The 25,360-nt window shown below is 33.2% G+C and overlaps 1 protein-coding gene across 1 annotated transcript in view; it reads left to right on the top strand.

The window, feature by feature from the left end:
- The window catches only part of ATRNL1 (attractin like 1), an 815,348-nt gene that overhangs the window by 211,508 nt on the left and 578,480 nt on the right, over positions 1-25,360 (top strand). The window contains exons 19-20 of the mRNA XM_013055772.2: positions 7,669-7,806; positions 24,494-24,587. Coding sequence (XP_012911226.2) covers positions 7,669-7,806; positions 24,494-24,587 — 232 coding nt within the window. The remainder of the gene's footprint in view (positions 1-7,668; positions 7,807-24,493; positions 24,588-25,360) is intronic.

Raw genomic sequence — 25,360 nt, 5'->3', positions numbered from 1 at the left:
CTTTTACTAATCCATGTAGTGTTCATTTTCTGTGATCTTCATTTTTTCCTATAGATCTGAATTTACTTCTGTTATATTTCTTTAGCTTGATGAATTTATTTAACATTTATAAATGTTAAATTTATATTACATTTGTTTCTCAATTGTAGCTATAAATATTACAATTGTTTCTCAATTGTAGCTATAAATGATGTTTGCTTTCATATACCTGAGAAATGTTTTTATTGTATACTTGCATGTATTTATATTTGAAGGATATTTTTTGTAAATAGCATTCTAAGTTGATAGATACATTTTTTCCCTCCAATAATTTGAAGATGTAATTTCCTTTTCTTCTGGCTCCTACTGCTTCTCTTAAGAATTCCTTTATCAGTTTTATTGTTTACTTTTTGAAAGTAGTATTTTTTTTAAATCTCCGGCTGGCTTTTTAAAATAGATTTTTTTCTTTGTTTTTGAATATCAGCAGTTTTAATATGATGTACCTAAGGATCAATTTTATTTGTTATTGTGATTGTGAATTATATGGTTTATTTACTCTGTAGCTTGATTTTTTTCATCATTTTGTACAATTTCCTGCAATTATATCTTCACATATTGCATCTGTCCCATCATGTCACTCTGTCTTCTATTTCTAGGACTTTGCTTTTTCATTATGTCCATAATTTTTCTTACTGTTCTTTGTATTTTATATTCTTGCATCTCCTTTGATCTGTGTCTCAATTCATTGATTCTTCCTATACATGTTTCTAGTTTTTTGTTAAACTTATGTTTCAGTTATTACTATTTAACATAGTACCCCAGGCTCACAGTATTAAAGCAGTTTTATTCATGATTTTGCATCATCTCTTTTCTTGTTGAATTCCGCTAGGCATCTCTTCTGTTAGTCTCCCTTAAATTGATTAATTGGTTGATTGATTAATTGATTTTTTAATGTGACTGCAGTTATCTGGCTTTCTGATTTGCTTTGACTTGTCTTAAAATGTTTCCCTTACATGTCTAGTACTTTGAGCTGGCTGGTTGGTCTAGGGGTCCTCTGCTATGGATGACTTATTTCTGCTGTCCTATCATCCTCCCGTTTATAGACTGTGCTCTATACATGTCATTTTTAGCATTCTAAGGAGAGAGCAGAGTGTGTATGCCTCTTGAGGCCTAAACTTAGAATTTGTATACCATCACTTCTTCATTCTGTTTTTTGAGAAGTCTTGATGCCAATCCAGGTTCAAAGAATGGGGAAAAAAAATCCCACTTTTTTGGTGAGAGCAAGGATAAAATAATGTTATGTACAGCCTTCCTAATGGGAAGAATTCAACCAGTTCAACCCAAATATGGGAAGAATTTGTGTCAATTATTTTTCAGCTCATCTACCTAGCTCTAATTTTTTGTACGTTTGTTAATTGATGTATAACTCATATGGCGTAAAATCCTCCATGTTAAAGTATATAATTCAGTGGTTTGCAGAATAATTGGTAGGTTTGTAACTGTCACCAGAATATAGTTCCAGTAAATTTAGGTACCCCAAAATAAAACCCCATACCCTTAATAGTCCTTTCCTAGTCTTATTTCTCTTGGAACCCCAAAACTACTGATATACTTATTTATGAATTTGTTTATTCTGGACATTTAAATATGGTTTAAATGTACTGTTTTTAGAATATGCCCTTGATACTTAATATAGCCTTTTGAGAATTATTATAAAATTATGTTAAGAAATAGCATAGAGGATCATAGGGGAGGGGAGGGAAAACTGAATGGGAAGAAATCAGAGAAGGAGACATACCACAAGAAACTCTTGACTCCAGGAAATAAACTGAGGCTTGCTGGAGGGAGGTGGCTGTGGGGATGGGGTAGCTGAGGGCACATGAGGTAATGAGCACTGGGTATTATGTGCAACTGAAGACTCACTGAACTCTACCTCTGAAACTAATAATATACTACGTGTTGGCTAATTGAATTTAAATAAAAAATAAATAAAAGACAATCCCTACGTCAAAAATTATAAAATACATAGAAGTAAACTTAGTCAATGAGACAAAAGACTTGTAAAAAAATTAAAAAATAAAACTGTTTTATAACAGAAAAAAAAAAAAGTACTTATGGGGGAGGGACAGAGGGAAAGAGGAAATCCCAAGCAGACTCCACACTGAGTGTGGAGCCTGACTGGGGGCTTGATCCCACGACCCTGAGATCATGACCTAAGCTGAAACCAAGAGTTGGTCACTTAACCATCTGAGCTACCCTGGCGCCCTGACTTAAGTTCTTTTAAATTTTTTGAGGTCCATTTTATGACCTGGTATGTAGTGTATTGATGGAGAATGTTTTAGGTGTACTTAAAAAAATGTATATTCTGCTGCTGTTATGTGGATTCTTCTCTTTGTGTTTGTTTGGTCTAGGTTTATAGTGTTCAAGTCTTCTCTCCCCTGCTGATCTAATGTCTAGATGTTATATTCTTGTTGAAAGTATTAAGGCCTCCAACCATTTTTTTTGAATTGTGTATTTATATTTTAATTCTGTGTTTTCTTCATGCATTTTGAAGATCTGTTAGTAGGTACATATGTATTTATACTTTTAATATGTTCTTCATGAATTGACCTTTATTGTTACACAATGTCCCTCTATATCTCTAAGAAAATTTTTAAAAGTCTATCTGAAATTTGTAGAGCTACTGCAACTTTCTTATGGTTGCTGTTTGTATGTTAATATCTTTTTTCATTCACTCACTTTCAATATATTTGCATCTTTAGGTGTGTCTCCTGTACACAGTATACAATTAGATCTTAATTTTAATCCAGTCTATCTCTTCATATTTTTTGTACTTAAAATTATGCTTCTTCACTGTGTCGATAACATTTTTTTATCAAATTAGGGTAGTTTTCAGAATTTCAAGTAAATTTTAGCCTCCCCTACTCTCTCTCATCCTTTCAACACTCCCATTACATGTAGGCCTGAGTACTTGATGGTTTCCCATATTTATCGGAGATTTTGTTCACTTTTCTCCATTCTTTTTTCTCTGTACATACATAGTTTCTATTGACCTATAAATTCTTTCTTCTGTCATTATTAATCTACTGTTCAGTCCCTTTAGTGTATTTTTCATTTTAGTTATTAAACTATTCTACTAATTCATTTTTCATTCACTTTTTAAAAACTTGCTTTTACCATTGTTCTCTATTTGATCAGATATTGTCATCATACCTACTTTTACTTCTTTTATTCTTTGTCTTTAATTCTTCTGAATATTTTCATATCTTCTAATTGTCCTAAGTGTCCAGTTCTTGGGCTATCAATTCTCATTTTTATTATCTCTCCCTTTCTTTCTTCTGAGTCTTCTTTTTGATGCTTTGTAAGTTTTTTCTTTGAGGTTTAACCCTGTGTTTTCGTTTATTTACTTGTCTCGCACTCTCCCATAAGTCAGAGGTTTGCAAAGCAAGGCCTGAAGGCCAGGCCTGGTCCCTTGCTTATTTTTGTAAGTGGAGTTTTACTGAAATGCAGATATGCTCAACTGTTATGTATTGTGTATGGTTGTTTTTGCACTATAATGCTCCATAATGGCAGAGGTGAGGAACTGTGATAGAAATTATATCATCAGCAAAGCCTAAAATACTTACCATCTAGCCCTTTACAGAAAAACAGATTTTCTCACTGTGTATTCTGTGTTGTATTTGTTTGAGTTTTTAGAAGTATTTCTAGGGGCCGTTTACACCTGATTTTACAAAGTGTATGAGGCTTTTCTTGATTACAGAACAGATTTTACATTAATGTTTGATGTTGGAGTTTCTCTACCATGTGGACAATGTGAATTTCTTCCAGTAGATATGTCTGGCATAGGCTTTAAGTTCTCACAAAGTGGACTTGTGATGTGCTTTTCTCCCTGACAGATAGGGGCTGCAATTGGAGGCTTCAAGCCTTGTAAGTATGGTTTAGTTTTGCTGTCTTCCTTGAGGATGCCAGAGACCATATCACCTGGCCATATTGGGTTTTGAAACCCATGTCTCCTTATTCTTGTTTGTCCATTCTATAGGTAGCGAAATTCTGTTACTAGCTCAAGATTCTCTATAACATTCTTGTTTTGAATCCCAGCTCTGATTTCTAGCATCTGATAATCCCTTTTCTTTTAAGATAGGGTAGGTGTTAAAAAATATTTTGAGTAAATTTTCTGTGTATACATTTTTTGAATTTTATTGAGAATGTCAAACAGATATTTTTAAATGTTTTACATCTGTTTTAGAGAGCACATACTTTGCAAAACTATGTACCTTATTTGCATATCAAATGCTGAGTTTTCCATAATATTTTTTTTCTTTCTTTTTTCTTTCTTTCCTTTTTACATGTTTGTATATATAGACAAGAAACCATCTGGGCTGGTTTTAAAATTTAGACAAAACAGTATGGATGGCTTCTTTTTAGCTTTATTCATGTTCCTCAGCCAGGTTGTTATTAGAACCTTTCAAGTAACAATGTATCCTGGAAGAACTATTAGATACAAGCTTCTATTACTCTTCGCTTCAGCACCCTATGCTAGTGGGAATAAAACATAAGCATAGGCTTATAGTGTATCTTTTTCTTGTCTGTGTTTGCCACAGCCATTATGTCTGGGTTCCACTTTGTGTAGCATGCTTTCTCTTTTGCCATTGTTGCCATGCTAGTTACAGGCCAGGACAATGACTACCCCCACCCCCCTGCCTTTTCTTCCCCGCCTTGGAAATTTTGTCTGCAGTCACATCTAAATTGTACTAACTTTTTGTGTGGTATGTTCATTACCTTAAACATTACACTTACCTGTATCACACTTTCCATGAGCTTTATGGCATCAAGCCAATAATATGCTTTGTGATTGCCCTATGGCTCAGAAATGCCTTTTGAACTTCTCATTTTCAGGAAGAGACAGTGAGTGGCATTACACCAGGGATCCTCTTTTAATTTCCAGAGGTATTGTAGTTTACTACCTTCTAGTTTAATTTGTGTCGTTGTCACCATACAAATTCCTGTAGTTGCTGGTAAGTTTCCTTCTTATTTTAGTGGTGAGCTAACAGGAGGATATTAGATGTGATTGCTGAATTTAGACATCTTATTCAGAAGTTAAAGCATTTGTTTTTCTGGTGGAAATATGTCACCAGAAGATTCATAAAATACATATATAGTAACCTATTTCTTACTTTAACTTTTTCAGGTAATGCTTTACATGTAGTGGGCACTCAATAAATTTGTTTTTACCCGACTGAATTAATTAGTGGTATCAATAATAAAGTTTCTGTGAAACAACAACTTATACTTTTAAACAAATATTTAAAAAATCAAAGTTCTTAACATTATTATTTTTATAGAACTAATATGAATTTGCTATAGAAAATTGATGATGCAAAAAAAAACTTACTAAACTGAGATAACCTATATTAACTTTCGATAGGCAAACCTATATATTTTATTTTATTTTTTTAAACTTTGTCTTTACTTTTTTAAAATTTAAATTCAATTAATTAACATACAGTATATTATTTGTTTCAGGAATACAGGTCTGTGACTCATCAGTCTTATATAATACCCAGTGCTCATTATAGCATATACCTTCCCCAGTGATCACCCAGTTACCCCATCCCCCTACTCCCTCCCCTCCAGCAGCTCTCAGTTTCCTAAGATTAAGAGTCTTTTATGGTTTGTCTCCCAATTTTCATTTCTTTAAAGATTTATTTATTTATTTTAAAGAGAGAGAGCTCTCAAGATAGTGAGTAGGGGGAGGGCCAGAAGGGGAGGGAGGAAGAGGGAGAGAAGGAGACTCCCGCTGAGCATGAAGCCTGATGCTGGGCTAGATCTCCCGATTCTGAGATCATGACCTGAGCTGAAATCAAGAGTCAGTCAGATGTTCAACCAACTGAGCCACGCAGCCATCCCATACTGATACATTTTAAAACAAAATTGTTGTCATTTTAAATATCAAGTTTTGTACCTTGATTTCACCTAAATTATCATGAACATTTTTCCTTGTTCTAAATTTCTTCCTCGTTGTTTCATAATGTAATATAAAATATGAAAACTATAATTTTCCTCAGTTTTATAGAGGATGATGAAGTTTATTTAACATTTCCCCATGATGACTTTATGTTATTTCTATACTGTCTTATAGTAGAGTTATGGCTCTGAAAATTTCTATAAAGTATAGGAGTTCAGTTTTTACTGTTATTGCCTGTGTCTTTCTTTACCTTTTGATGTTAGCTCTTGTGGTGACCCTGTGTTACTCTCTCAGGATCTCCCTTTCTCACTTTCGAATTTTCTACATACAATAGCTATGGTATTTAATGTCTGGTCTTTTGATTCAAACTTTCTGTTTATGTGTTTGTTTCTGCTGTTGATTAGCTGTGTGACTTTGGATGGTTGCTTAACCTAGGCTTCCTTCGTGTGGTGCATAAACAATGAATCTTGGAACATTAAAAAAATAAAATAATAAAAAAAAAGTCTTAGAAATGGCCCCAATGTAATACCTCCCATATAGAATTATTGTGAGGATTAAATGATATAATTTAGGTCTACCACCTGGTATACTATCTGGCAATTGAGTAGTATTTATATATTTTAAAAGCGATGCAATATGTACACTGACCAATCAGAATAGTAGCTGGCCACAACAATTGGTATTGATGGAATATTGGCTTCCCTGGCTACAGTAAGAGGAAGCTCAATTAAGTGCTATCTTAGTTGTAATAATTATGAAAATGACTATGAGGGTGGCAATGATGATGGTGTTTGGACAAGCAGTTACAAAATTAATTCATTATGTTCCAAATAGGCACAAAAGGCATGAGCTTTCATGTATGAACTTTATCTCTCATCTGAAATTCTGTTGTAAAATTAATACCAGAACTTTTAAAATCTTATGTTATGAACATATAAAAAAGTATTATGCTTTAAATGTGATTTTGTGTAGTTCACTTTCAAATAGAATTTTGACTAAGCTTTGAAGCTTTTCTTATCCAAAGAAGATAAGAAGATAATTTGTTTTTATGCAAATTAATTTAGAAGTACTATTTTTATTTATCATACACAGAGTTTTTTGAAGTAAGGGCCTATTGCTGCACAATATTTTATATTTATTGATCATTTGTTATTATGTGTAAATATAATTAAGATGAAATTTAGCATCCTTTATTAAAGCTATATTATTCATTCTTGTGTGTATATAACTTAACAGATAAATATTCATGTGGATCTTTAAGTAATGTGTTAAAAAAAGTATTCCTTCTTGGGGCCCCTGGGTGGTTCAGTCACTTAAGTGTCTGACTCTTGATTTTGTCTCAGGGCATGATATCAGGGTCGTGTATCAGGCCCTGTATTGAGCTCTGTGCTGGGCATGGAGCTTGCTTAAGATTCTCCCCCTCCCTCTGCCCCTCACCCTTGCTCATGCACGTGCACTCTCTCATAGCTATGTTATGTTTTACTTTATCTCTTTCCCCTATATTTTATAGAACATACAACAAAATTTCAACATAATTTATTGTATATATTGTCCTGTATTTATATTTTGAACCACATATATTTTACATAAAAAAATAAATCTTGGGAAATGTCCTTTGGCCTTTGCTACCATTTAAATTTGTAAAACAAATTCTTTGTCTTGATAAGTGTTATACATGCTGTGGTTTTGTAGATATTTATGATATTTTTTACTCTTTTCTTCAGCTTGCCAGTGTAATGGACATAGCACGTGCATCAATAACAATGTGTGTGAACAGTGTAAAAATCTTACCACAGGAAAGCAGTGTCAAGACTGTATGCCAGGTTATTACGGGGATCCGACTAACGGAGGACAGTGCACGGGTAAGTATGTTTTCTTTTACTTCAGTATATTTTTATTACAGAAAAGAAAATTGAGGAAGATACGTATCTTGTGGAAAATATATTTTATAAAAGAAAATTTTTTCCATTAAGTTCCAGTATTTTTAGAAGGTAGTATTTACTCAGTAGGAGTGATGTGAATTATAACAATTCTGTGAAACACTTTACAAAGTTCTTATTGCAAAATTAATACATGTTTATTACAGGAAATTTAGCAAATGCAGGCACATTAAAAATTACCTGTAGTCTCCCTATTGAAAAATAATCACTACTGGGGCACCTGGGTGGCTCAGTGGGTTAAAGCCTCTGCCTTTAGCTCAGGTCATGATCCCGGGGTTCTGGGATCGAGCCCCACATTAGGTTCTCTGCTCAGTGGGGAGCCTGCTTCCTCCTCTCTCTCTGCCTGCCTCTCTGCCTACTTGTGATCTCTGTCTGTCAAATAAATAAATAAAATCTTAAAAAAAATGTTTAAAAAAATAATCACTACTGATTATTTTTTAATAACAGTAAGTCATTGTTTTGACTCTAGATATAAGAAATAATTAAAGGTTTTGGGTATGCCTTATATCAGATAAGCTTTTTTGGGTTTGGAATCAATCCTGGACTGATATCCACCCCCACTGCCAGTGTTCACATGTATGGCCATAACCACTCAACCTGTCAGTGCCTCCTTGTACTCATATGTAAAAGGGAGATGATGAAGGTCAAATGAAATGATACATAATAGAGGCACACGTAAGGAAATTGAAGCACAGTAAAAGACCATTTAAAGTGCTCTTCTCATCACATGGTTTTTTGGTCACTAAACTCTGCTTTTCTCCATTTTCCTCTATATCCTCCTGCTTTTTCCTCTTACTTTTTAGGGAATTTTTAGATTTCCTTTTTAAAAATTTCCTTCTAAGCTGTGATTTTATAGTAATCCTTTTTTATCTCTAGGTTAGTCCTTGTCGCTCATGTTTTAAATTTTCTATTTCTACATGGAGGTTGCCCATACAGCACCCACAGACCAGCCTCCATTGTTGTCTATGCAAAGATTAAGACTGTTAAACAGGGAGCGGGCCCAGGGCCTGACCTAGATAAGAACGTTCACATTGCTTGCGTGCTGTGGATAGTGCTGCTTTGAACCTGTTTGAATATTGGTTTGTAGTTCTCTTGTGCATAAACTAGAAGAGGCATTGTGGCAGTTCTGTGTTTAACTTTTTGAGGAATTGCCCCATTGTTCAAGTTTTCCATAGTGGCTGCCTCATTCTACATTCCTGCCAGAAATGTAGAGGATTCCAGTTTCTCCACATCCTTGCCAACACTAGTTATATTCCATTTTTTAAAAATGTTAATCATCTTAGTGGATGGGAAATGATATCCCATTGTGGTTTTGATTTGCATTTCCCTAATGACTAGTGATGTTAACTATCTTTATCTTTTCATGTGGTTGTTGGCCATTGTATATTTTCTTTGGAAAAATATCTTTAGAAGCCCTTTGCCCATTTTAGAAGAATTTATTTTCTTTTAATTGTGGTGAAATATGCATAACATAAAATTTATCATTTTACCATATTTATATGTATAGCACAAAGGCTTTAAGTACATTTACATTGTTGTGAAACTATCATCACCATCCATTTCCAGAACTTTTTTCATCTTGCAAAACTGAAACTCCGTACCTATTAAATAATAATTCTTTATTACCCTTACACAAGCTACTGGCAACCACCATTTTATTTTCTCTTATTATGAACATGACTTCTTCAGATAGCCTTAAATATGTGAAATTGTACATTATTTGTCCTTTAGTGACTGGCTTATTTCTCTTAGCACAATTGTCTTTAATTTTCTTTCATGTTCTAGCATGTGTCAGATTTTCCTTGCTTTTAAAGGCCAAATGCTGTTCCGTTGTATGAGTATATACATTCTGTTCATCCATTCATCCATTAATGGACCCTGAGTTGCTTCCACCTATTGGTATTGTGAGTAATGCTGCGACGAACATGGGCCTGCAGATACTTGTTTAGGTTCCTGTGTCTTTTCGTGTTGTTTTTGGCCATTTGTAGATCTGTGGAGAAGCGTCTGTTAAGCCCTTTGCCCATTTTTTATTTGGGTCGTTGATGTTGTTGTTCAATTATAAGGGTTTTTTTTTAATATATTCTAGATATTAAGCCCTTAGCAGATACATAATTTGTAAATATTTTCTCCCATTCTGTAGGTTGCCTTTTAATTTTCTTTATAGTGTCCTTTGAAACACAAAAGTTTCCAAGTTTGATGAAGTCCAGTTTACTTATTTATTTTTTTGTTGCTTGTGTTTTTGGTGCCTATCTAAGGATCCACTGCCAAATGCAATGTCATGAGGATTACCAAAGTATTGATTTTTTGCCAACATAGGCAAAAGGAACATTATATTAGCTATAAAATGTTTTAAGTTAGAATGTAAGTTTTATCACTCCAATAGACATAAGTGCTTTTAGAAATATGTTCCCCTTTGGGGAGGATATGTCTCTTCTAGGTTTAAGACTAAGTTCAGTTATTCCATATTCATTTTTGTTGCTGACATTACACATCTGGCAAGCTGAGGCATAATGCAATGGAAAATTAAAGGGGATGAAAGATAAATGCCTATCTTATTCAGTACTGCACATTCTCTGGTAGTTTATGGAGCTTTAAATAATTCCTTATAGTTTCATTGTTTCCTAAAGTTGGCAAGATATTATTTTGCTGTCTGTGACTTCTCTATGGTGATGTAATATATGAAAGTCATTTTTATTTCTTAGGGCCATATTACCTATCTAACTAAATCAACAGTATGTCACATCTGGCGAATTATTTTTAAGCAGCTGTGGCTAAAATAAATTTATAAAAAATAAGAAGTATAAATTTACTGGTATTTCTTCATTTTTAGTTCACCTTTTTGGGAAAAGTTCATTTTTCATTAGTAGATGCATTTATTAAGATTCAAAGTCTGCTGATATTAAGGGGAAGAAGGAAGTCGATTTATATTTGGATGGTGAAGCTTTAGAGGTACTGAAGATTCAGAGATTATTTTTTAAATTCAGTGTACTAAAGTCAATTTAACATTGTTGCCGATATTAATGAATGTACATGTAGATTTTCCTCAGATTGTTTTTAGACTATGGCATATTCATAGCTATTCTTTTATTATAATTAACTATTTTTTATTATAATTAACTACTTAAAGTGGTTTATTAGTAACTGTCAGAGGGTGCCTGGGTTGCTTAGTCAGTTAAGCGTCTGACTCTTGATTTTGGCTTAGGTCATGATCTTGGAGTGGTGAGATTGAGCTCTGTGTCAAGCTCTCATCACAGAGTCTGCTTGAGATTCTTTTTCTCCCTCTGCCCCTTCCCCTGCTTTCTCTCTCTCTCAAATAAATAAGTAAATCTTAAAAAAAAATACTTGTCAGAATGGCTAAAATTAACAACAGGGGTAATCACAGATGTTGGCAAGGATGCCGAGAAAGGGGAACTCTCTTACATTGTTGGTGAGTACACAAACTGGTACAGCCACTCTGAAAAAATGTATGGAGGTTCCTCAGAAAGGTAAAAATGGAACTAACCTATGATCCAGCAATTGCAGTACTAGGTATTTAGCAAACGATACAAAAACACTGAATTGAAGGTTCACATGCACCCCAATGTTTATAGCAACGTTATCAATGATAGCTAAATTGTAAAAAAAAGCTCAAATGTCTTCAACTGATGAATGGATAAAGAAGATATGGGATACACACACACACACACACACACAGAGTGTGTATTATTACTCAGTGGAATTTTACTCAGCCATTAAGAAAGAATGAAGTCTGGCCATTTGCAAGCATGTGGATGGAGCTAGAGTGTATTATGCTAAGTGAAGTAAGTTAGTCAGAGATTTCACTCATATGTGGAATTTAAGAAATGTGAAACAGATGTACATAGGAAAAAAAGAAAAGAGAGAGCACTGACCTGGATGATTTAAAAAAAAAAAAAAAGAAAAGAGTTAACTATAGAGAACAAACTGAGGGTTGCTGGAGGTGTGGTGGGTGGGGAGATAGGTTATATAGGAGGATGGGTATTAAGAGGGGCAACTTGTGATGAGCATTGGGTATTATATTTGAGTGATGAATCATTAAATTCTATTCCTGAAACTAATATTATACTGTATATTAACTAACTGGAGTTTAAATAAGAACTTGAAACAAAAAACTTTTTAAAAAGTGTTTTTTTATTAAAATTATTTCTCATTGATGTCCAAGAAGATTCTTTGATACACATTTGCTCTGGAGTTGCTGTCTGTCTCTCTGTCTGTCTATCATCCGTCTATCAATCTTCATAGCTATGGAAGAATATAACGTTGTCAACAGCTTGGGCTTTGGAATCATACTGCTTGGGTCCATATCCAGGCAATGCCACTGTCACATTGGGTACTTATTTAACCTCTTATTGTCTCAGTTTCCTCAGTTAAAAATTATATGACTGCTTTAATTTATTGTGAGGCATAAATGAGGTACTTTACATAAGAAATAATTTGTGCTTCTGGCAAATGTTTATTCTAGAATGCTGTCATTGTCATTATTACTATTATTTTTATTACAAAAATTTGTTACATCAGTAAACTTAAGTATGTTAATAAAACTATGATTTTATACTTTGTAACAGTATTATTTTTGTCATACTATCTTCAACTTGACTTATAAATGTTAGTAAAAGAACGTAAGTGAAAGTTTCATTGACTAGAATGGCTTGCTGTACTCTAATGGCTCAACACTATGTACTGTATTACTTTGCAATGAAGGATTATCTTCGATTCACAAACAATTATTGAATACTTAACTATATGCAAAACTCTGGACTAGGGCTTGAATTTCTATACATTGTAAGGGTGATATAATGGTGTTATGAAGAGGCTGAATGATAGAACCAGGGACAAAGAGTTTAATTTTTTTTTTTTTAGACGCTTAACCCACTGAGCCAGCCACCCAGGTACCCCAAGAGTTTAATTATGATGGAAGGATCTGGGTGGGCCCTTTGGAGTTGAGTTCAATTTATAAGTTTCACTTTTATACCATTATCATTAATTCTATGCTTTTCATTATACCTTGTTCTAAGTGTGAGGCAACTAAGCTATAATGCTATTAATCACCAGAATGTTAAAAAATATTTGTATGTATTTGTTTTATTTGATTATTCATAAAAAGATGCACAATAAGAACAACGACAAAAAAACCCACCTCTCCAAATCGTGAAATATAGGCATTTAAAAAATTGTAGACATATGTGACCAATAGTTTTTTTCATCTAGGTCTTAACTCTTTTTGGTTATTTTATTGCAAGATGTTTAATGGGTTAAACAATAATGCAATGTTTAATAGCATTATCAATAAGATTTTTTTCTTTTACACTGCATTCATAATTGGTTTTAACATAGTCTAATTTTGTTATGTCTTTTTGTTCATTTTGTTGTTCTTTTTCTAGGAGTTTGAATACTATACTCATCTGATTTTTTTCTTTCTACATACTTTTTAAAATTTTATTTTAGGTCTTTACTTTTAATAGTGATAAAGAAACTCTTTTCTAGTTTGAGGAAAATCACTTCCTTCAACACAGTGACAGTTCTATTTTTACCTTGTTTCGTATAAGCAAAACTTATTTATTTTTAAAATTTTTTGATATATTGTGGATATCTACCCATAGCAGACTTTTACAGAAGTAATTAATAATTTTTTTTCAAAGATTTTCGTTATTTATTTCACCGAGAGAAACACAGCAAGAGAGGGAACGCAAGCAGGGGGAGTGGGAGAGAGAGAAGCAGGCTTCCTGCTGAGCAGGGAGCCAACATGGGGCTTGACCCCAGGACCCTGGATCACGACCTGAGCCAAAGGCAGATGCCTAACGATGGAGACTCCCTGTTTAATACTTTAATAAATACATTGGGCTATGACACAACTATCCTCAGAGACAAGAGGGTAGTAAAAGGAATTTGAATGAGCTCTTCTTTTTCTCTACTAGGAGGGGAATTTTTTTCATTTTAAACTTTTCTCACGTATCAGAGGTGTTTATAGAAGCTGAAAGTTTATAATCAAATGACCTTGAGTATTCCTTGAAATAAGCATAAGTAATTTAAATCTCTCAAACTGGGAGCATTGACCTGAATGATTTAAACCTGCCAATGGATGAAAATTACTTGACATGGAAATCTTATTTCTATTAATTATTTTGACACAACAAAGTTAAAAAGTTTGTATTTTCTTAGTATACATGATTTTCCTGTGTGGCAAAGAAGGGCCAACCTGAGACTTTACATATCCCCAAAAGAGCCCATTACATGAATAATTATGTAATTATATGTAGATATTTAGCATATGGTATGGGCATGAAGTTATACTTTGATTAAAGACTTGCTTCAGAATAACATTTTTCAAAAACATTTAAATACATTAAGAAAACAAAAAAAGCCTTTTTAAATAAATTTTTTAAAAGATTTTATTTATTTATTTGACAGAGTTCACAAGTAGGCAGAGAGGCAGGCAGAGAGAGAGAAGGGGGAAACAGTCTCCCTCTGAGCAGAGAGTCGAATGTGGGGGCTCAATCTCAGGATCCTGAGATCATGACCTGAGCTGAAGGCAGAGGCTTTAACCCACTGAGCCACCCAGGCGCCCCCCAGAAAGGCTTTTTATATCATGCAGAGCTGCCTGTTTAAACTGAATGATTAAAAAAATTAAAAATAAAAAAATCTTTGTTTTATAGCTTCTATGATATTTGTAGCTAATTTGTCTTCTCTCTGTACTAATTATTTTGAAGCGTTTTGTTTTTCTGAGGGATGTGTTCCTCTAACTTCAAATACTTAGAGCCCTAAGCTTTCTTTATCTATTCCATCTTTCTGAGCTCTGTTTATCTCTTTTATTCTCATAAAAGGAATCAAAAGGACAAGAAGAACTGAGATTATGAAAAGTATTTGCACCTGACATTAAGTCAGATAATTTCAGAATGACCTTGATTGTGGTTAGTAGAAGGTGCAGTTTTTACTACTTTCTTGTGTTAGATGCCTTTTCAGCGAGATGTCTGTGGGCTGAGCCTTATGAAACTGCTAGAGACACCCTTGGTAAACTTTTGAGTGTTGGGGAACTTCGCTTGGCTTGCTTCCGCACCTTTATTATACCTACCCCTTTTCAAGATCTTTTCAAGATCTTGAAGATCTTGAAGATCAAGATTGCAAGAGAGATCTTTTCAAGATGTCTCTCCCTGTTTTTTATTTGCACAAACTTCTAGTTTCCGCCCATCCTAACTTTAAACCTTCATTTCAACTTTTGGCATTTGGTTAGTGCTATTGGCAGTTGGTTAGTTCCTAGGCCTGATGCTGCAAATTATTTCCACCTCTAATTTGCATATTTTTGACAATAAAATGTGTGACTTGCATGCTTTCTTTTCATTAATAAGTTCACTAATATATCTCATGGAATTAAAAAAAATAATGGCTTTAAATCTACAAGTACAGTGTTTATCTTTTGGGGACTACATAGAAGCTATTATTTTATCTTAAGTGTTTAATATTTCTCTTTAATTTCATTTGATGTGATGCCTAGTGCCCTTATCATGTATTGCTTGAGATTTTGTGTTATAAGGATCCGGCACTATTTGATTATTTAAAAAGTGAGGTAAGATGGTATAATTTAATTTAACAATAAAAAAGGCTATTATACAATCCTACAAAAATTAAGCAATTCTTATTTGCTTCAAATGACAGGCATAGGATAAAAATTAAAAAGTAAATTTAAAATGGTGCATATTTCTCATATTCTAAAAACATAAAACATTTATTTAGTGTATTCCAGAAAATTAGAGGTTAATCTAAGAAACTCTAGGCGTGTATTTGGTTTTAGTCTGATATTTATAGATTTTTTAAAGATTAGAATTCAGCTAAGTGCCAATTTGGATACACACTTTTTCATTGCTTAGATAATGCACAAAAAGTAATTAGTGATGGTAGACAAGTTAATCATATGTTAGAAATGCCTAGAGCAGGTGTAGGAAAGCATCAGCATAAATATTTTCTGTAAATAGTTCATAAACATAATAAAATCCTTCTTAATACATTATTACCAAGAAAAACCTTTTCTTTCAAAGTTCCATTTTTATATACCATAGGATATGAATGCAAATATTTGCTTTTCTTTTAATCACAGTTTCATCTATACCTTTCATCTTGCTTTTTCTCTATGGGTTCATCTAGTGATTTTATTAGACTAATTATCTATATTTTTAGGCTTCAAAGGGAATATATAATTGTTTGATTGTGTATTTATTTTAATGAGCAATGTTTACTTGTTTTTTGTCATCCTTACAAGGCCAGAATTGTTCATATTAATTGGTTCAAAACCTGAATTCAACAACTGCATTATTTAAAAATAGTCTCCTTTTACCCCCGTTTTAGTTAATGATAAACCAATTAAGTGCCCTCAATTCTTCTTTTCTTCTTTTGCTGTTGGGTGTTACAGGTTAGCTGAAATGGAATAGCTTCTTCTTAAATATTTGTGGAATGAATGAGTGAATACTCTCCCTACAATCTCTATACCCTCCATACAGTGTCTCTATTTGTCATCTACCTTTTTATCTCATTTACAGAAAGAGAAAGAATTAATAATGTTTTCTTGAGATATGGAATTGTTTACTTCACATATTGCTGACAACATCCCTTCTACTCATTATGGTGAAAACAAAGCCTCGATAACATATAGGGAAAAAAAGAACACCTCAAAGTTGTTAAGCAATGTTGTTACCGACTTAAAAGTCAAAAACAAGCATGTATTTTACTTTTTTTTTTTTTTTTTGGTGTATATGTGTTTAATCTTTTCAAAATTGAAAAGTTAATTTAACTTTTTTGTTTTATTGTTTTGACATAATTTAGCACTGGAAAGTTGCAGGTAATACACAGAGTTCCATCGTGCTTCCTCTCTCTCTTGCTGTTTCAGTTAAATATTGCAGACTTGATGGGCCTTTATCCCTTAAATACTTTAGTGATGTTTTCTGAAAACTAGGAATTTTTTAAACCACATTACAGTTCCAGAAATCAGGAAATCAACCTTGGTGTGTATTATTATTAAATATAGACATTATTTAGATTTTAATTTGTCCCTGCATTGTTCTTTTGAGAAAAAGAAAATCCAAGGTGACTGGTTTTATTCATTTGTGTATCTCTTGAGACTTCTTGAATCTGGAACATTTCTTGATCTTTCTTTTCATTAAGTGACATTGACATTGTTTAGGATTGTAGTCCATTTTTTGGTGTGTGTATATAGCATGTGCTTTGTATGGAACATGGCTTTGTTTGACATTTCTTCATGGTTATATTCTGCTACATACTTTTGGTGGGAGTACCACTGAAGTTATGCTAAATTCTTCTCATGAGCTATCATCATGACCTACATGCTACCATCATTCCAGTAAAGGTAATGTTCAGTAGGGACATTTGGATAATGTGTCTGCCAGATTTCTTTACTCTAAAGTTACGATATTATTCTTCAATGAAAAAAAATATCTTTTAGGAGATACTTTGAGACTCTGTAGTATCTCAAAACTAGTCTACTAGTTTTATGATTTTTACCAAATGGTGATTTTCTATCATTCTTTCTATACTAATTATTAGGCTTTCTTTTGTGATGAAAAGCTTTCTCTTCTCTAGTTCATCTGTGTATTTTATTTATGTATTTATGTATCTGTTTATCTATCTATCATCTCTTTGTATCATATTCATCCATTTTTCATATACTCTTTATCATTCTTTGAGCATTTTCTTGTATTTTTGCCACCAGCTAGTACTTTCCCTGCTCTAACTGAAAGCTGGCATTTTTTAAGCAGCCTTGGTTCCTTTAGTGGGCTCTTTGCTACAAAGACAATTTTATTTCTAGATCACTTCAACAGACAGAACTGGAGAATAAATAAATATCTGTGTACACACATTGCTTACATTTCTAACCATAGATGGTTATATATTCTTATACATGTACATAACTACACACATTGATATATAGTTCTACATCCACCTATATTTTATACTAAAATCTGTGAGTGTAGGGGCATCTGGGTGGCTCAGTCAGTTAAGGGTCCAACTTTAGGCTTTGGCGCAGGTCATGATGTCAGGGTAGTGAGATTGAGCCCCACCTTGGGCTCCGTGCTGAACTAGAATCTGCTTGGGATTCTTTCCACCTCCCCCACTTTCCCCCTCTACTCTTCTCCTTGTTTGCACTCTTTCTCTAAAATAAAATAAATAAAATCTTAAAAAAAAAAACAACAACAACCCATGAGTTTACACTAACACCTCATTTTCTGTCCCTTACTACAGGGTTCATTTTTATTCTTTCTACTGTCCAATTTTTAAGCCGACTTTCATTATCCACAGTATATATTTTTAAATTTCCCCAATCTTAAAATGTACAGAAAGTAGTTTTGGAACTGCTAAGCCATACCTTCCACGAAAAGGAAGTCTACTAATTAGAATTTAGCATTTATACATTTATTTTTGTCTTCAGTATGAGGACATAGAGTCTGTAACTGTTTAAAAAGTACTTGTGTTCACTCTTTTTCTCTCCTTCAGTGTGGTTGTTAGTCATTTCAGTTGGGGCCATTCATTTATTTCTGTGTTTAGTCAGCTTTAGGCCACCTGTGCCCCACCAGTGTTGTTGATGTAATTTTTTTTTTTTTTTTGAGTACGTGAAATAGTAACATGGTCCTCAAAGTCACGAATGTGCAAAAAGCCAGTTTCCTCCTTGCCCTTCCCCCCCATCTTTTCATGACATTCTCACTCATGCCCGGTAAGTAACCTATCTCAAACCCATCTCTGGTTTCTCCTCCCTATGTTATTTTAAAAATTAAATATATAGAAACATGAATATATTCTTAGTTTTTTTTTTTACACAAAGCGTAACTTTTGTCATTTAATAATGTAACTTGGAAATCATTCCACATTACAGAGCTCTTCCTCATTGTTTTTATAACTACCTAGTACTACATTATGAAGTTATACTACAACTATGAACATCTAGGTAAATTCCAGTAATTTCAAATATCAGTAATAGCATAGTGGAAACTTTTGTGTGCATGTATATTTCTGTACTCTAAGACGTGTATCTTCAGGATAAATTCCTAGAAGGGAGCATGTGAGGTTCAGAGATAAACACATACATTGTATGCTAGTCATGGTTCTACCAGTCTGTACTCCCACTAGTAGTTTATGAGAGTACCTGTTTCCATATAGCTTTGTGAACAGAAGATATTTTTATACTTTTTAACTTTTGTCTGATAGATGAAATTTTAATTTTTAGTTTTCTTATCATGTGTGAAATTAATATAATCTTCATACATTTAAGGACCATTTTTATATTTATGTGAATTATCTGTATTTTTTGCTCAATTTTCTGTTGAACAGTTTTCTCCAACTATGTATCTGTCCTTTGAAATTGCTTACGGTGGTTTTTTGTTTGTTTTGGCTGTGAAGTCTTTATATTTTAATCTCATCAAAATAATTACTCTTGAGTTAGAATACTTTTTCTTATACCCAGCCTATCCAAGTTACCTATGCATTCTGTTACTTGTGTCCTTTTGCTTTTTTACATTTAGATCACTAATGGTTTTCGAGTTTAATTTTGTGTATGGTGTGAGCTATAGATGTTAATTTACCTTTTCCATCACTTGTCCAATTGACATTTATTTTAAAAAATTTTGATCCATGATTTAATATACAAGCTTTTTAAATTCTAAAGTTTCAAATGTCTTATGGATTTTTTATTCTACTCTGCTTATCTGTTTGTCTCTTGATACTCCAGTATTACAATGTTTTATTATAGAGGGCTTATAAATGTTTTAATGTCTAGTAGGCTGGTTCTTTGTTTTTTAAGCTTTTCTTTTTTTAGTGTTTTCCTGGCTCTTCCTGCCTGTTTATTTTTTTATATGATGACCGTTATCAATTTATCTATTCCCAGAAAAAACTTGGTATTTTTTTTTCATTTCTTTGAAGCTGTTCTTCTGTCAAATGGGTATAATATGTGAGGTAAAAGATTAAAGAAGTAATGTGTATGAAAATACATCAGAAATAGTACAGTCATATATAGATACAAAATATTGTTATTATGTTACAAAATATAAAACACATTTTGTAACATAATACTCAACATTTTTTCAGATTCTTTGATTCATCATCTAATATCTATTCAAGGCAATTTTATAAAGTAATCTCATTGAAAACAATGCAGATTCAAAATAGACACAATAAAGATTCAGTCACTTGGAATTTAAGAATTTGAACTTGAGGCAAGCAATAATATTTGTGAATAGCTTTTAATAATGTGTCATTCTTAAAAGTCTCATTTATAGCCCAGGTATTGGTATTTTGTTGTTTTTTTAGATGAATGAGAAACAGATTAAATAAAGTATAAGAAGTCAATTCTAAAGGATTTATATACTTTAATGGTAGTCATTAGCAGCAGTCAAGAAACTAGCCAGTTAGAGTAAGAAAATAAAATATGACTGAAGGTTTACTCTTTTATCAAAGATATTGAAGCAAGATTAAAGTTACTCTTTTATAAAAGTAAACACAGGTTATTAGAAATTCAATTTTTAGAAGTTGAGTTAAAATTTAGTTTGGTGACATTTTAAATATTTTAATATTTTTAATATTTAATGTTTTTGCTTAACCTTTCTTCTATTAGGAAAAAAACCTAATTGTTTTAAATATGATTTCAGTTTTTAAAATTAAACCAGAATGGAAAGCTGACAAATTATGTGATTGCAGGCTTGGTGATTATAGATCAGGGACTGCATGCTTTTTTTCTTCTAAAGGGTTAAATAGTAAATTTTGGTTTTTGTGGGCTACTTATGCTTGCTGCTGTTGCTGTCTCTGCCTCTTCTGCCTCCTTCTCCTTCTCTTCTTTCTCTCCACCTTCACCTCCTTCTCTTTCTTCACCATTCTTTAAATGTAAAAACCATTCTTAGCTTATGGACTGTACAATAACAGGAATTGGGCCAGATTTGGCCCCAGGGATATAGTTAAAATAGATGGTTAGAGTTTCTTCTCTCCATTTTTGAATATGTTGAACAGCTTTGGACTATAAAATATAAATCTTAAAGTCCTGTTGGCACTTTATGACTTTCTAACCTATCACTGAAATCCTTGAAATAGTGCCATGTGCTTGAAGGTTCCAGTTACTTAAGTTCTGGATCCTTATTTGTCACTTTTTTTTTTTTTAAGATTTATTTATTTATTTATTTGAGAGAGAGAGCACACAAGCAGAGGGAGGCCTGGAGGGGCAGAGGGAGACGAAGAGAGAATCCTCAAGCAGGCTCCCTGGCGAGCACAGAGTCTGTTGAGCGGTTCTATCCTAGGACCCTGAGATCATGACCTGAGTTGAAATCCAGAGTTGGACGCTCAACTGACTGGGCCATCCAGGCATTCCTTCTTTGCCATCTTAATTACAGTTCTAAAGCAGTGCCTTATACCCCCATCCCATTCTGTAAATACTGGATCTAGGGCTGAATAACTGAGTTTTACTACTTACTCTTTATTTAGGCAAGTACAGGTGTCAAATATCCTGACTAAAAGTAATCTCTGTAAGTCCGATTGATGGCCCATTTTTAATTATGAGAACTATCAGTTTTTCAGTAGGAAAAAAAAATTATACTCTCTCAACAGGGACATGGCAATAGTTATAATTCTTGCATTAAAAAAAAAGATTTTATTTATTTATCTGACAGACAGAGATCATAGGTAGGCAAAGAGAGAGGAGGAAGCAGGCTCCCTGCTGAGCAGAGAGCCTGGCCCAGGACCCTGGGATCATGACCTGAGCTGAAGGCAGGGGCTTTAACCCACTGAGTCACCCAGGCACCCCTAGTTCTAGCATTTTTGATGAGAAAATTCAGATTGCTAAGATGATGTTGGTATCAGCATTTCATGTTTATTTATATAAAAAAGAAGCAGCTATATTCTGTTTCCCTTCTTTCATAAACCATGCATCAGTGAAAATTTGGGTTTAGAGTTGTAAGTAAAAATGTAAGTTTGAATAGAATTTTAGTTCAGCTATTTGAACATTTGCCTTTGTCAGAATTCTTACTCCCTTGAAATATAATGTATAGCAGATCTAGTAAATATCAAGTATAATACACTAGATGTATACAGTGCATATTAAATGGACACGATTTCCTAATTTCCAGAAATTATTGTTATAGGTATTCAACAGATAGTAAGGATCTAGCAATGGAAGGGACTTTGACACATAAGCTGACTTAGAAACAAGTCCCACCAATGCTGACTACCATTTTTGGTTTCATGTTTCTATATATTCTTCATGTACAACTTGTTAGAATAACCCTTAGAGCATCTTTATTTTTTCTATCCTTATTGTTCAGTCTTGGCTATAAGTTAATATTGCAACTTTATACTGTAGGGGAACAGAAATAACATGTGACCACAAAATGTCCCTTCAGTGTATGTCTAGGCTATAAAATCATCATCATATAAAATTTGCCAAACAAGAGGCCACTGTATGATGATTTCATAGGTGCTTATTCAGCATAAAAAGATAACCTCAGATGCTGACAACAGAGTAATTTCAACACTTTCATGAAGTGTAAATTTTAAACAATTGAATTTGAAATACATTTGTGCCATTTTAACCTGACATACAGAACCGCAAGGGAATTCTCTCAAAATTGGCTTACATTAAAAGGCATTTTAACACAATTTTTTTTGGTCTCAGGAATTATTAAAGCTACTATACAATGATAATTCTTCAAAGGAACTCTGCAAACATAACTCTTATTTAGTTCTGCCATAAAGGGTAAATAAAATGTTTATCTAAGTTTTAAAATATTAATATGCATCATTATTTTTAGTGAAGTTCTGACTATGAGACAATATTAATATGAACCTCTGCAAGTTAATATTAAGATATCATGGTATATTCATTTACTATTTATGAAATTACATGTTATCAATATATCTTAGAGTCCCGTAGATTCATTTCTGTAATTCTCACACCGTGTGTTTCCATAGTTAATTCTACAAGCTTAAAGGAAAACTATGCTGATTTATTTAAATATTCTTTAGGAAGAAAAAAGTAGTACTTTTATGTAGAACTTTCTTTTAGCCAGAAAACCACGTTCTTAAGAATCTATCTAGTACCAAAACTTACTTTATATGTGTGTTTATTTACTTTATATTAATCATCTATATTTTTCAAAGCAAATAATCATAAACAATTAGCAAGATGCTTAGTTTCTAGAGTATTTTTTAAAAAATTATTTATTTATTTGACAGAGAGAGATCATAAGGAGGCAGAGAGGCAGGCAGAGGGAAAGGGACAAGCAGACTTCCTGTTGAGCAGGGAGCCCGATGTGGGGCTCGATTGCAGGACTTTGAGATTATGACCTGAGCCGAAGGCAGAAGCTTAACCCATTGAACCATTCAGGTTCCCCTGTTCTAGAGTATTTTATATTTTGATCAAAACTCACTTATTTTTACATGTATATGTGAACCAAGAAAAAACCACATTGTTTCATTTATATCAGAGAGTGGTTTAACTAGCTGGAGGTGTGTAGGACATGGTCGATCTCACTGAAGTTTTTGGAAGAGCTAGTAGCATGGTTGACCTGGTCTCTTTAGGCTGTCTCAGGATTGGCCAAACGCATTGTAGCCTAGAAATAACTGATGGTAGATCAGGTATGTGACTGTATGATTATGACATGTGTTATGTTATGTATTATGATATGTGACATATGATTGGGACTGACACAATACAGTGTCAGTGTGTGACACTGACATATGTCAATGACATATGCTGTCCCACCAAATACAGTGGTTATCACAATATAAGAGAGATTGTGCAGATATAAGAGAGATTGTGCATGCTGAAATAGAACTTACCAGTTGTTTGGATGGTGGACACAATAAGTATGGAGTTTGTGTCCCAAATAATTGGAATGCTACTCTTTAACAAGGAATGCAAAATAATAAAATGAAATGAGTCCCCTGTTTGTTTCAGTTAATATTGTGGAATATTAAAACTCAGAGTGATCTCAGAAGCAAGATAAGATTATTTGGGGCAATAAAGAGGCATGCTTTATTTACATGATTTATAGCTATATTTTTATTATTTTTGGCAACGTAATAGTAGTAGAAGTAATAGCTTTATTTATTAAGTGCTCGATATGTGTTAGGTATTTAAAAATATGCGATATCATTTAATCTTCACATCAGTACTAAGAGCGAAACATCATCATCATCATCATCATTATTATTATCTTTTGCAGATGAATAAACTAAGGCAGAGAAGTTACATAAATTGCCCAAGGTAGCTGGTGATTACAGATGTACATTTTGAATCTAAGCCTTTGATTCCAAAATTCTTAAGCTCTTTGAAATTCATTTGCTTAACTAGAAATGGAGAGGAGCCCAAAGAAGAATGCAATAATACTTGGATCCATACTTAACTTCAGGATACCCCAAAGTCTTTAAAGAGTTTCACAAAATTTTTCAATAAGTGAATTTACTTCCTTTTAATAAAAAAATAACTTATGAGGTAACTCTAGTTTTTGGATGGACAGGGGACAATACATGGTATAAAAATAAAGCCCTAAATGAAATGTGATGCATATTTGTGATGGAGAATATTCAGTGTCATTTTCATTTTGACTTACAGCTTGTACATGCAGCGGCCATGCAAACATTTGTCACATGCACACAGGAAAATGTTTCTGCACAACGAAAGGAATCAAAGGTGACCAATGCCAACTGTAAGTAAAAATGACTTTTAGAACTTTTTGTAGATTGAACTTTTGCTATAAACTAATTGTTACAGGCTTTCCTTTTTTAAGGTTAGTGTTGTGCTAGTTAAGCAACCCATATTATTGTAAACTAGGTTTACTTGCATTTTATCAATTCTCATAAAAAACCTAAGCCTTTTAAAAATGGTAGTTTTGCGGGGGCTTTAAAAGAACCCATAGAATATCTTTGCTTTGGTATCTCTCTAAAAAAAGAAACATTCTTAATTTTTTTGAAAAATGCATACATTAAATTTTCATTATATTTTTATGATTTTCCTCCATAGCCTGTTAAGTAAAAAATCATATTTCTTGCCTTTTTTTGAATCTGTCATTATTAATTATAATTGTAGTTATTTAAGCTTTTTAAGTGGTTCCTTATACTTCTTTTTCACTCTTTCACTAAACATGAACCCACCTTTTTTACTCGCTTTCAATATTTGTTTAAAGTGTTTTATTTATTTATTTGACACACAGAGAGAGATAGTGAGAGAGAGAGTATAAGCAGGGGTGTGGCAGGCAGGCAGAGGGAGAGGGAGAATCAGGCTTCTCGCTGAGCCGGGAGCCCGATGTGGGGCTTGATTTCGACCCCAAGGCAGATGCTTAATGACTGAGCCACCCAGGCGCCCTGCTTTCAGTAGTTTTGTGAATGATTTTTGTCTTCTTATAATTTAATTGTTATTCTCAAGATTTATTCTCCCCCTCAAGAAAATAACCCTAAAAAGCAGTTGTGTCATGGTACCTAA

This window comes from Mustela putorius, unplaced genomic scaffold, assembly GCF_011764305.1.
Source record: "Mustela putorius furo isolate JIRA1106 unplaced genomic scaffold, ASM1176430v1.1 tig00003909_pilon_pilon_pilon, whole genome shotgun sequence".
Lineage (NCBI taxonomy): Eukaryota > Metazoa > Chordata > Mammalia > Carnivora > Mustelidae > Mustela > Mustela putorius.
Note: the sequence above shows the minus strand (reverse complement) of the source record. Positions and strands in the feature narration are given on the sequence as shown.